Source organism: Octodon degus, unplaced genomic scaffold (assembly GCF_000260255.1).
Source record: "Octodon degus isolate 3935 unplaced genomic scaffold, OctDeg1.0 scaffold00229, whole genome shotgun sequence".
In the NCBI taxonomy this organism is placed as follows: domain Eukaryota; kingdom Metazoa; phylum Chordata; class Mammalia; order Rodentia; family Octodontidae; genus Octodon; species Octodon degus.
In genome coordinates this window covers 2,775,141-2,789,565 of record NW_004524805.1, presented here as the reverse complement: position 1 = coordinate 2,789,565, position 14,425 = coordinate 2,775,141, and the positions used below count along the sequence as shown (strand labels likewise).

The 14,425-nt window shown below is 33.3% G+C and overlaps 1 protein-coding gene across 3 annotated transcripts in view; it reads left to right on the top strand.

The window, feature by feature from the left end:
• Stxbp5 (syntaxin binding protein 5) overlaps positions 1-14,425 on the top strand; it is a 190,057-nt gene that overhangs the window by 145,723 nt on the left and 29,909 nt on the right. For all 3 annotated transcript variants that reach the window (XM_023705777.1, XM_004645484.2, XM_004645485.2), the window contains one exon: positions 12,760-12,810. In XM_023705777.1, coding sequence (XP_023561545.1) covers positions 12,760-12,810 — 51 coding nt within the window. The remainder of the gene's footprint in view (positions 1-12,759; positions 12,811-14,425) is intronic.

Below are 14,425 nucleotides of genomic sequence, written 5' to 3'. Positions count from 1 at the left end.
TTAATTATGTAACTTGTGAAAAATATTTCAAGAAAACATATATTTACATTTTTAAATAGATACAATCAATTACAAATTTGTTGTAGTGTGTAAGGCAGTGTCACCATCTTTTTCCTTTTTTAAATAATTTTATTCAGAAACATATAGCAATGAGACAGTTTCAAATCCAATTACTAGCAGTTTCAATAACTAATACATTGCATATTGTTATCTTAGAGGTTATTCATTGTACAAGATACAGACATGATATCCTGTCCACAAATACTATTAGAATAAATCTCTCTATTCATTAAATTAAGAGAATGCAGCTGTATATCTATCCTATTTTGAATATACAGATGCAAAATGGTCATTCTTTCGTATCCCCCTTTTTTGTTTAGTTTTGTCAGAAAAGGGTATTCCATTGTCATTTAAATATTGTAGGTGTGTGAATTCAGCAAAGTATTCCAATATAGTCCAGTAGTCCATAATAGTAGTGGGTTTTCTATAATACTGTCAAAATGTCAGAAGTTATTGACTTGAGCCTTTAACAGCTCAGCATATTAGTATGGCTTTACTTTTTATACTATATTTTTATATTTTTCTGCTCAATGGTTAAGACCAAGATAAAGCAAGACCTATATAACAAGAAATGTAACTTTTGTATCTGCCAAGGTCAGCCAGATCCCCTCAGGATTTATGCTGAAACTCTGTACCACACTTTGTAGATCCTTTGTCATTGTCAGCCATGTGGATGAGTCACGGCCATTGCTTGACCAGTTTGCTCTCTGTGAAAGCCTGAGAGAATGTTTTCTCTCCATGTAACTCTCCTTAGGCACATTGAACATCATTGATCACTTTCTTCTGTGGCTCCATAATCTCCTTGATCAGAAAATTTGGGACACAACTGAGTTGCATGATGTTACGGTATAGGTTCTCTTATGTCCTGAGTCTTCATTGACCTTAAAAGGCTAGGACCAAAATGTTGGCTGACCTTGTAGCCCTTCCTTTTCTCTAATTTTTGATCTGCAAACTTAGGTAGTTAAGCCTCCAGAAGAGGAGCTTGTTATTAACCTGCAACATATACAGTTTGGTTTACCCTAACTATCTGTCTGAATATCAAACTTCTTAGACATAACAGATATTTTCCATCAAGTATTGATATAAAACATTAAAATTTCAACATTAACTGAGTCTTAGAAAAGAAAACTCCAAATTCTTATATGAGCTACAATGAAAATGCCAATAGTACTTTACAAAAAAAGCAATCTTTACTTCAGTTATCACACCTAAGGCAATCTACACACATGAAAACAGCATGTTCTGTAAATATGTATCACTTACACTGTTAACACATGTGTTTTGTTTTCCTTGTCTTTCTATAGGATTTTCTTGACATCTCAGTCTTGCTGTTTTATCAGGAGGCTCTTGTTACATTATACATTGTATACTTAACAGGAACATAAAATATCAATAAAATAAAGTATTAAATTCTTAATAAGTATTGTGCTTTTAGACTCAAAATCAGTATTTTGCCATCAGCTGTGTACTTGCTTACGAAACCTAAAAAACAACATCAGAAATATATTCTTAAATGAAGTACAATGAAAATACCAATGAACTCTACCAAAAAATAAGCTTTGCTTGAACTGTCATGCCCAAGGCAGTCTTCATACATAATTATTACGTGTTCCATGCTCTCGTCTCACACTGACAGCACATGTGCTTAGCTTTCTTTTCCTGTGTGGCAGTCTTGTCACTTTTCTTCCTCTTTTGTCAGGAGCTTCCTACTATACTGTGCAACATGCACTTAGCAGGGTAATAGGATGTCAGTGAAATATAGTATCAAATATGTAATGAGTGCTTAGAATAGACATGAACATTTTCATATCAGCTGTTTGTTTGCTTACAATACCTGACTGATAACATGAAAAATAAAATTTTGTGTGAACTATAACATAAACACAAACAAAATTCAGCCACAGAAAGCTTTCTTTCCACTGTCACAACTAAGGCAGTCTTCATACATGACAGTTGCATGTTCCATACACAGATATTGCTTTCACTAACAGCATGCATGTTTTGCCATCCTGTACTTTTGTGGAAGCCACAGCTGACATTTCTTTGATTTTCCTGTTGTATTAGGTCTTCTGATGCTTCTGATCCTGTTCACCTGTCAGCTCAGCAGTGTGCTCCAAATTTTTTTGCGCAGTTCCAAGGCAGAAACATTCTGGTTTTCCTCTGCCATAAATGATCTCTTATGACCTCAGTCCCAGTCCTCTAAGAAAATTTCTCCATGATATTTTGCATTTGCTATTTTCTTTGTAAACTATCAACTGTGCCACATGTTTAAGGTCAAGTAAAGCACAACCATTGGCCAGCTGTTTGTTTTTAAAGTGACATCATATTTGCGTAACTCATCAAAATCTCTTTCATCTTTGATTTTATCATAGTAAGTTTGTATCTTAGGCTTTCATTTTGTTGAGCTTTCCCTGTATTAGGGAACTAATATTAGGAAACTTTCACGAGAACTTTGGCTCATGTGGCCAGCATGCGAGCCATCATCATCAGTTATCATCCACCCACAACACTCTTCTGTTATGAAAATCATCTTCTCAAGCCATACATGAGGAATCTGGTGATTTACTTTTGCCTTCCTCCAAAACTTGTAAATCTTGTTTTTCATATGCCATTGTATTTAGTTGGGCTATCATTACCAGAAAAATCAAAAGATATATTTATTTTTTAAACAAATCTATTTTACACTCTGTAATGCTCAGGTAATCATACAAAAAACCAAAGTATGTGGAGCATAAGGCCAGTAAAAATCCCATTTTCCCACATTTGTACACATGCACACACCTTGCTGTTCCTCATAACAAGTGGATGAACATGTAAGTTTCACAGCTCAGCTACTATTGCACTAAAGTCTGGATGCAGTCTGTGTACCTGGGGATTAAACAGTCTAACCCAAACATAGAAACCAGTATTATGGATTTGTTTGTCTGTTTTTTGCATGACAGGACAGCTGGAATAGCTGACACCAGTAACTTTTAAAACTGTACATATCCATTATAATTTTTCTGGCATTGTATCACCCCTTTATAAATAATAATTTTTATTTAATTCAGTCACTAATTTCAGCAAGCTAGTTATTATTTCTTTGTTTTGCAGATAAGGAAGCTGAGTGCAAATTAATATATCCAATACAAATGACAGAACAGAATTTTTACCCAAATATCCGGCTTCAGTGTCTATCCTATGTACTCCTGTGCTATATTTCTTTTTAGTGCAATATAAGTCTCTGCAGGTTAAAAAATAAATCCATTGTGTGATTCATAATTAGATAATTTGATTATGGTCCTGCCTGTATACCTGGTAATCTGGAAAAAAGATGGCTCATACTAAATTCTGTCTTAGCATTATATCCCATCACTCAAGTATATGGTGCCTCAAAGACAAATTTGAGAGTGATAACTAGATCAAACTATGGAGTTCCCTAGCCCATCTACCCAAGTCTTGGTTTCAGAGATTGCTTCCTGATGGGCAGCTAAATCAGGTGAAGGATTTTAATAATGCTTCCGTTCTCATATATAAGAACAGCCTATCTAGAAGTGACTTTAAGTGCAAGCAGGCACAGGGGCAGGAGGTTCAATCCAACTTTCAAAATAATAGCTTTTCCTGTATTATTCGCAATTTCTGTAAATCACTTAGATTAGTTTTCAGTTACAACTTATAAAAAGTTTTAGGGGCCAGGGAGATAGCTCAGTAGAATAAGCACCTGCCTAGCAAGCGCAAGGTCCTGAATTCAATCCCCGGTACCCCAAAAATAAATAGATAGGTAGGTAGATAGATAATTTGAACATAAAATTCTGAAAAGCTTTTAGTTATTTTAAAGTTATGTAAAATAGTTCTTAAATATCTACCTGCATTGCAAAGTATTAATCAAACTTTTCATTATATACTTGTGAATAAAATTTTTGTCCAAATGTTAGCATTATCTGGTAAATTTGAAAGTGTGTGGTTCATGTTTTCTAAAGACTATTTCATGCTGAAAGTAGATTTCTCACTGGATTTGACTGTGACATGATCCTTGTTGCATTTTATTACAAATTTTCACTCAGAAGGTATGATTACCAAATTGCCTTATTACATGGAGCTATAAGCTGAAAATAATACTAAGAAATAAAACAGTCAAAATTATAATGACTTAAAAGAGTGCTATGCCTGAGCAAATAGAAATAATAGCTCCATTTAATAGCCATCTCCTAAATTGTAACCACTACACTAGATAATTTTTCACATAGCATTTATTTGTTAATATAGGAAAGATTATATCACTAACACTTTTTATAGCTTTCCAGTTCAGAGAGCATATTATTTAGATCATGATTAATTCTTAGCAAAAACCAAAGTAGTTTTTGAAGTCAATTTCAATGAAGATAGTATTTTGCACTATTCCAAGTGCTATTTTCATTAGTTCTGTTTGCCTGAGTTCCAATGATTCCTTTTTAAAATTAGTGTTCTAGTACAGAAATTCCATTGACATTTTATTCTAAATCTCCAACTTGTTAAATCCCATTATTTTAAAGTAATTCTTACTCCTTTATTTTTTAAGAAAAATTGAATCTTAGAGAAGTTAAAGACATATCCCATGTAATACTCTCTGGTAATTACCTAGTCAATCTGGAGTCTAGTTGTCTTAACTATTTTACATATGTCTTCACTGTAATGTTTCATAGTTTATACTTCATATGCAGGCATGCAGTTTTTCTTCCTTTTGTGATCACTTTTTCTGGTACTGTCTTCCCAATTCTTTTATATTTATGAGATGAATAAATTCAAAAAGGGCATTTATAATTTCTTGCCATGTGAATGTAGAGGTGTGTATCAAAGTAATTAAATAGTATTTTAAGTTCTGACATTATTTTACTCAATAGAAAACAAAATAGCACTGATATTTCTACGTTATATTCCCCAACATGATGTGTTTGCTTAATCTGTAGAAGCTCACCATTATGTTCGACCCACAAAGTAACTGTAGAAAGAATAGCAGATCAACTAGCAAGAGAAGATGAGCAAGCATTCAATGATATAATTTTTTACTAGTAATTTTATTCTGTCATTTTTAAAGGAGGAAAGGTTTACGTAGCTCCTAGTTTGTAGAGGCTTCAGTTCATAATAGGCTGGCTCCAAGGCAGGGAAGCATATGGCAGAGGGGCAAGTTTATGGTGCCAGAAGACAGCAAAAGGAGAGAGAGAAGAAGAAGTGTGAGATTGACTGGTAATTTTAATATTTCCAGTTTTGAAAGGCATTCCTTACCCTCAGTTGCTCAAGAACTGAATTTTAGAGACAGATAGTTCAAAACCATTATACGAATCCATGTTTCTGTAACAAATCCTTTCCTTTTTCAGGGTGTTTAAAATCTGAAGGGTGCTGATATATTACATATTCAAGTTTAAATTTTATTTCTGAACATATGTGTTATAATAAATGCACTTGGAAGTCTTTTTGTGATCCACATTCCAGTACATGTGTGTGCATTTATCTTCCTATAGAACTTTTTCTTAAAGGATGTATAGTAATCTTTTTTTATCTAGAAATAACCTATTTGATTCCTTACAGAATTAATCTGAATTGATGTTACCTTACTGAAAAATATTTTTGTGAGCAATCATTTGAACAGAGCTTAGTAAATGTGGCAACTTATGTTTCATCATTACTTGTTTTATTGGTTTATTAGGACTGCTGTTTGCAAAGTACCACAGACTGGGTATTGTAAGCAACAGAAATTTATTTTCTTACAGTTCTGGAGGCTAAAAGTGCAAGATAAGAGTATCAGCAGCTTTGCTTTCTTCTGAAAGTTTTATCCTTGGCTTACAGATGGCTCCTCTTTCAGTGTGTTCTCACTTGGCCTTTCTTTTGTGTCTATGCTTGCTCCATTATTTGTTGATATTTCCTTTCATAAGGACACTGAGTCAAATTGGAGCTCAGCCTAAAAATTTCAGTTTAACTTAATCACTTAAGAATCCTGTCTCAATATATAGCCACATGCATAGGAATTAGAGTAGAGCCTCCACAAGTGAGTTTTGAGGACACGATTCAACCCTGACACTTACAATGTTAGTAGTTATTATTTTAAGATTTATGAAAAAAAATAAGGGCCAGCCAAATAGCTCAGCGGATTAAAGCCCCTGCAAGCAGGCCCAAGGGCAGGAGTTCAATCCCCAGGCCTGCCTTGCTGGCCCTACCCCCAGTGCGTGCTGAGACAGCAGTTAAGACTGGGCGTGGTGGCACACACCTGTAATCCCAGCACTTGGGAGGAGGTAAACAGGAGAATCACTATGAGTCTGATCTAGTAGTGAGACCCTGAATACCCTGTAGAACCTTCCCTAAAATGCAGGAAAAAAAAAAAAAGATGTATGTATACTTTTTCTCCCATGGAGCCTTTTTTGTAAAATGTTGCAGAGATTGACAAAAGCTAGGAATTACTAGGAATCCAAGAATGAAAAGAATTTGTTACAACAAATTATTTACTAGACAATATTAACTTCTCTTTAAAATTATCCCTTCATTAAGGTAATGTTCTGAATTTTCCTGAAAGTCCTTTTTAAAGATTTGTGTTTATTTTATGCTGTTTGTGTTTCTTTCATCACTGTTTTTTTTTTTTTTTTCTTCTGTGCCGAGAATTGAACTCAGGACCTTGCACTTGCTAGGCTATCTCCCCAACCCCATCATATTTTATTTATGAAAAAACATTAGCTTCTTTCTGTAGAAGTAAAGATCCAGTGAAGTTTCTTTTCATTCATTTTTTAAAATTTATTTATTTATTTATTTATTTTCTATTTTTGGCCAGCTCAGCCTGCCTTGAGGACAGGGCTGGCAAGGCATGTGGTACTGGGGATGAAACCACAGTCCCCTACAGCTGCCTAAGCTTGTCTAAGCAGGTGCTTTAGACTGCAGAGCTGTCTCACCAGCTCTGTTCATTCACTTATTAACTTCTCGAAATGTTAAATATATTAAGTACTAGACATATACAGTGATGCAGTATTTTACAAGATTATATTTTGAACTCAATTTTATTTCTAGTATGGCAAATAGCACTGGAGTTACTAGTTTAATAGCTATTAAAGTAATTTAAATGAAAAGAGCATCTGCTTATCTTTCTCCTTGGATTCTCTACCCTCCTACAAGCTGATTGTTAGGCCTGTTAACTGTCCTTGTAGTTTTAATTTAATATGTGAACACATCAACATTATCCTTTTGCGAAGAACAGTATTAGATACCTGCACATGATAAAGCAAGCAGTGCTTTCATTTTATTCCAAATACTGAATCTTGTAGTATAAACAATTGGTTTGCTTTTTTGATAACTTCATCATGTTGTCATAATTTTAAATCTTTTCACCTTTATGTTTTTACTGTACTCTAGGAAAGTGATGTAGGAGGATCAAAAGTTTGAACCCTACCTGGCCAGCTTAGTGACTTTGTGAGACCTTGTCTCAAAAAATAAAATATACTGAGGATATAGCTCACTGTGAAGGCCTGGATTTAATACCTAGCCTCCATGACCCCCTCAAAAAATCACACTACAAAGTGAAAGTTATAGTTCTATTTTTCTTTCAAAAATCTCTGTATAGAAAATTAAATGTGAATACAATGGACAGAAAAAACTGAAGGAAAATTATAAAATACCTGTTTAACTTTAAAGAAACAATAAAAATCTCCAGAATTAAGAAGCCTTAGAAAGAGTTCTCTAGTTTTGGAGGACTAAAAAATCATCAATTGTGATAAAATTGTCATTTATATTATAATGACCTAAGCAGTCATTTGCCTGAAGATTTATTTCTTGAGTATCATACCTCTTTTCTTCGTATTTTCTATGGGTTGTATATGGTTTGAGTAGGTCCTCCAGAGTTTCACTGATTGACCAGTGTGGCAGTGTGGAGAGGTAGTAAAACCTTTAAAATGTGGGGCTTACCACAATGCAATTAGATCACTGGGGATGCTGCCCTCCAAAGAGCTTAATGTAGTGTTTGGGGGACACTGCTTAGTTCCCACAAGGATGGATTGCTATGGAAAATGCTAGATATCCCTCTGTTTTCTTTTCTCACCATGTAATCTTTTCTCACATATACTCATATACCACCATCACTCTTTGGTCTTTTTTTTTTCCATAATTTTATTGAGAAATAAGAATGAAACAGTTTTAAATCAAATTAGTAGGACAGTTTCAATAATTAACATATTGCATACTTCTTCCTAGTGATTATTCATTGTACAAGATGCAGACATGATATCCTATTTACAAACACTATTAGAAGAAATCCCTCTATTCATTGAATTAAGAGAATGTATCTGTATATCTATCCTAACCATTTTGAATACGCAGATACAAAATGGTCATTCATCTGTATCCCCTTTTTTTGTTTAGTTCCATCATTTAAACTCTTTGGTCTTCATGAATGGCAGAATCAATAGATCTATACAGTGTTGGACTTCCAGCTTCCAAATGTGTGAGCTAGCTACATCTCTTTTATTTATAAAGTCACCAGCCCCTGGTATTTTGTTACAACAGTTTTCCTCAAATGTACGAACTCTTTGCTATTGTTCCCATTATTTATGTCCATAAAATCTACCTAGTTTGTACTCTCCAGTGACAAGAAATTTTGAAAGTGAGGAAAATACTGAATGTTGAGGACAGAGTTGAAGAAACACAAGTGAACAAAAGAAAAACAACTTGTCTTCCAGAAACTCATTTAAATCCTATACCTTCAGCTTGAAGGCCACAGTGGAACATGAGCAACATCAAGGCATGAGCAGTAGTTTCTTAATAAATGTAGTAGAGTAAGATGACAGGGTACCTGGATTAACAAGTGCTTCTGAGAAGTAAAAATGTCAGCATCATAAGATCATTGGATAAAATCTACAACCCTTTTATGACAAAACTATGCCAGAGTATAGGAAATGAGCCACAAGATCTGACACAGGTTCTGCAGCCTCAGATCTGCCTCTTTTGAACCTGCTATCCAGAAAGCTAACAGACAAACTTGCAAACAAGTATATTTCTCAGAAGTCACAGAAGCAGAAAGATGTAGACTTTTATCTTAGAGTCCAACTATAAAGTTTTAACTTTCTATAGAAAATCATATATTGGAAAGCTGTCATTCCCGAGAGTTGAACAGGCATTCTAAAACTGTCATCTTGAGAGAAAGACAAGCATGAAGTAAGCTCCATACATCTCCCTGCTGTCTGCTCACAGCACTCCTCAGAGGAGCCCAAGTGGAATTGCACTGAGCCAAGGAGACAGACTGTGATTCTAGGCTCCTTATGTGAATAGAATTTGAGGCGCTAAGAGGAACTACTCAGATGAGGATTCCTAGAAGCTTGTGGGAATTGAAGCCAAGTCTGAAAAATGTGCTTTAAATATGTACTTGGAAAGAACCATTCTTATTTAATAATCTTAGGTCTACATCTTAAATTAGAAAAAGAAGAAAAAATTCTGAATTATTAGAAGTCATCTGTTGCATCTATACAAAGAGATTTAGAAGGATGTTTAGCTACTCTTAATCATTTCTGGTTGGCAGGATGTTGGGTGATATCTTGAAACATATTTTCTTAATTTTTTAAAATTCTTTATAATATATTATTTTTAGAAAAATAACTTTGTAAATCTAGTTTAACTATTCCCGATGTTACATCTAGCAGATGACCACTGCATAAAATTTTTAAGAGTTCATACTAAAATATGTATGAAACAAAGAAAAATTTGAGTGTTCTATTTCAGTAAAAATCATGCAGTAGATGATTACAGCCTAAGTCCCCAGTCCCACTTAAGACAAACCCCTGCTAGATCCACAGTTCTGCTGCCTGTCAGTTAACAGACATTTAGGCAGATGCCTCATGCTACAAAGAACAGACACTCTTTAAAGATGCATTGTAGCAAAAGTTTTAATCCCAGGGATTTAAGTCCCTTCCTCTTCCCTCATCTCCTTCCTCCTATTCAAAAGCATACATTTAATGAAATAGAGCAGGAAACTGAGTGACATTTTTGGCAGAAGCATGTCTGTTCACTGGATGAAAGCATCAACAGAACCATTGGTAAGTGATAAGATCTTCTCTTAACATAATCTATTTGAAGAAAGACAGCAATATTTAAGTGGCAATGGAATACCCATTTCTGACAAAACTAAACAAAACAAGGGGATACAAATGAAGGACCATTTTGTATATGGATATACAAAATAGGATAGATATACAGCTACTTTCTCTTAATTCAATGAGAAAGATTTGTACTAATAGCGTTTGGACAGGATATCATGTCTGTATCTTGTACTATGAATAACTGCTATGAAGACAACAATATGCAATGTATTAATTATTGAAACTCTCCTATTAATTGGTTTTAAAACTGTCTCATTGCTATTTGTTTCTCAATAAAATGAATAATAAAGAACAAGTTTGCTATTTGTATTTTTCAAATTGCTAAGGTTACTTTTTGACCATGTTTACCTATATATTGAAATTAGTCTTTGAAATGAATTTAAAAGATTAACCTTACTCTTCCTTGCCTTTCAGTATTTGTCCATTTCCTTGTTTTAAGTTACTTAGATTATTGCTATAGACTTAGAATGAAGGACCATTAAGTTATTTGCAAGTACAGTTATCACATATTTGTATAGAGTTTTATAACTTATGATAAACTCACTCAGTAATAGCAATCGTCTATTTAATCTTTCTGTGTCCCAGGCATTATGCTTAGTATCTATTACATAGTCCTTACAAGTTGCCTCATTTTCGCTGATAAGGAAATACAAGGTTTAGAGAGGCAAACTAATTGGCTGAGTAACTGGTTGAGGTAGACTTCAAACTCAAGTTTGGTTTGATTCTGAACACAGTGCTAATCTCTAAATAACATCCCAATTCCTATTTTTCTTCCCTTATCCTTAATCTTCCTCCTAATAGAGAAGCTTGTTCAAGAAATTGTGTGCACATGTGTATACACACTTAGTATATATATGTATTGTGCTTAATAAATTTGTGCTGGGGGCCAGGGAAATAGCTCAGGAGAATAAACGCCTCCTGAGTTCAATCCCTGTTACCACAAAAAATAAAAACTAAATAAATTTGTGCTGGTTCTTACTATAAAGTTACTTTCTATAGTTCAAAAAATTTACATCCAAAATAAAGTTCACAGATCAACTAAATTTGCATCTTCTGGGAGCTTGCTAGAAATGTCTTTCAGGGCTTCGTCTACATTCAGAATGTGCTTTCCAATAACATCCTGGTATGATTGGTGTAAACATCCAAGTTTGAAAAGCAAAAGTTCAAAGCTTCAAATAAGTTGAACAAATCACACTAGTAATAGAGGTAGAATCTATACTGTAGGATTCTAAGAAGTTTATGTAAAGGTGATCTACTTCAGATGTCATATATATATGTATTGTCTAGATATGACTTAGCAGTCTGTATATATTGTGTCTATGATGCTTGGTGTAAGCCTCCAAATTCTTTCATAGTGTGCAATACTGCATTTTCAGGTATTGTTTTAGAGATATAATGTCCTCACATTTTAAGGGTATTATGGATCAAATATAGCAGCCACATATGTGAAATCAACTTACCTTAGATTTGTTTGGCTATTTCAGTTTTGTATTACATTGAACTATTAATTGGAATTTATTAGTTTATGAAAATATGATTAATGTTGTGTAAATGTAACCTATTGTTGTTTATTAAGGGATACTATTTAGATTAATGAAGCTTTGAGATTTTAAGAAAATGTCATCCTTCATCCCTTTCCAGTCTGCCTAATGTCTCTTTCCTAACGCAGGATTTGTCATTTTTTTAGATGTGGATGTTATGTACTATGACTGGATTTCTCTTTGTTTACATGGCGCCCTTATGGACTAGCAGGGTCTGTGCTTTAAATATCTCCTACAGTCCAAATTTTAATGTAGTGTATGCATTCATATATTAACAAACACATACTCTTCCAAAATTTCACCTAGGGAGCACTATTCTGTTGCGCATGCACTACCACTAACATAGTAGAAATAGTTCAGCAACTCCTAACTTTAAATTACTTCCCAGATTAAGACAATAACTGATTTTGAGGATGGAAAGTGAATGCCATTAGTTTTTATTCATTAGCTTTTAATTTTTATAGTACTATATAAAAATCCCTTTATTTTATATAAATATTATAATTTTAGATTAAACATGACTTTTTGGTCTCAAAATTAAAAGGGAAATATTAACTTATATCAAGTAATGACTGAGTCAGCTAACTGATGGTAGGATCAAATTTTTTTTGAATCGATTTTAGAAGTAGGTGTGACTGTATCTTATAAATTTTAAAAGCAATAAGCACAATAACTGAAGGCGAGAAGCTGCCAAGATTTTCTGTCACTCACCCTAGCTTTGCCTGAGACCTCTGTTGCCCTCATTTACAACATCTTCTGGACATGACTTTTCTTCTCAGAAAAGTCTAACCCTGTCCTGTAAGCCTAAGTAACTATTAAATGTTAAAATGTAAGCCTTGCTTGGAGCAAGAGCTTCAAAGACACAAAGCTACTACATCAAGCAAAGTAAGTACTATAAATTTACAAAAGCATGGAAGGCTAAGATTTTATTTATACTCTAAATATTATTAATCATATTTTAATTATCCTAGTGTGCAGGTTTAATAATAAAAGTATTCACTTCTATCTTGAAAATCAGTTGGTATTAATCAAAGAATAAAATCTTCAAAATTTTAAAAATACATTTTATTTTTCAGCAAAGATGTCAAGGAAATTAAGCTTGCCTACTGACCTAAAGCCTGATTTAGGTAAGTAAAATAAAGAAAAATTTTAAAAAATAAACTCTCTGTAATAGAAAAGAAAATCAGAAAATATAAAATTACTATAACCCAGAATTTCATTAGAAATTAGGTTTAAAACTACTAAGATATTTGATAATTAAATATTATTCAGTATAGTTTATAGGAAGCTATGTGTAAATTATAAATATAACACAAATTTAAGAAACAAAACAGTACATTTCTTCACCCCTCTCATACTCTGTAACTAAAAAAAAAAATCCTAGGATAAGATTGAAAATTGTGCAAAGGCAGCATGTAATTATCAGTAAGCATATAATGTATTATTAGTATTATAATGTACTTAGCTATCATCACTAGGATGTTTTATTTATAGGAAAAACAGTTCAGAAGAATGCTATAGTGTCACTGGTACGAGGGAACAAAAATTAAAGAGTGTAGGCTAGCTTCTATTTTGGGAATGGCATAGTTTCTGTTACTTTAAAAAATAAAAGAGATAATTTGAACCCAAAGTGAGGCTTGTACATTATTTTCCTTATAAGAGGACCTAGAACTTTTGTTTCACTCTCAGAGGCTCATAGTTTCAGTGATATTAAATGCTATTGATTAGATTAGCCTTAGTTCTTTCAGTATCTTAAAAATATGAGAAAACCTATATAGAAATACTTTTAAAATTAGTAAAAAAATAACCATTTATGAGTACTAAAATTCACAAATTATGTATATAAAGTTAATTAATTTAATCTAAGTGTACACTCCATGCTTTTATAGGTCTTTACTCAGTTTATGATTTTGCTAGCATGCCCATGTATTTTAATTATGTCAGTTATAATTTCAACTGTTATCTGCCTTGAATATCTATATTCATGTTGCCTAAGTATTTTTCTTCAAGGTATTATTGCTGAACTTTTTTTTAAATGTGGAGATTCTTAGCTATTGAGTATTAGACATTGATCAAGGAACCAGTGGGGTTAAAAACTCAACTGTATTAGTAGATTCAAGTTATCCCTGTGTTATTAAAAACAGTTGAGTGTTTTGGATATTCCTGCAGCTCTGGAAGCTTTTGTGAATGGAATTTCTTTCTGCTGTGGGCATTTATGTTACAGTACACTTTTACTATTGCTTCACTATCCTAGAGTCCATGATTAATAATTTGGGAACCATAGGTGTGATCATTATTTTTTTGACATTCTTTTTAAAGTTTGAACTATAAGAGGCATTCAATAAATCGTAATATACCTTGATATTAGCCTTTTGTCCTAATTTTTATCCTAAGCAATTTTTCTTGGCATTATGTTTTAATCTGAAGATACAAAGTTGCACTGATAAAGCTCTTCTGTGGAGAGTGTAATGTACAGTAATGTATAGAGAAAGAATATTCTAGGTCCCCAGAGGAGTAGTGAGAAAGCAGTGATTTTATGACATGTTCTGTCAAGTAGAACTGGATGAAGGCATTAATGATGATTTTAAATCTGCATTTGGATCTGCCAGAAAGATTGTGTTCAAGAACTTCTTTTGTTACCTAAACAGTTTGATGCTCATTAATAGTAACTTTCCAAGAATTCGTTCTGTGGGTAGGAAAAACTGGGATGAGGAAAAGGACAAATGGAAGGAGGAAAAATTT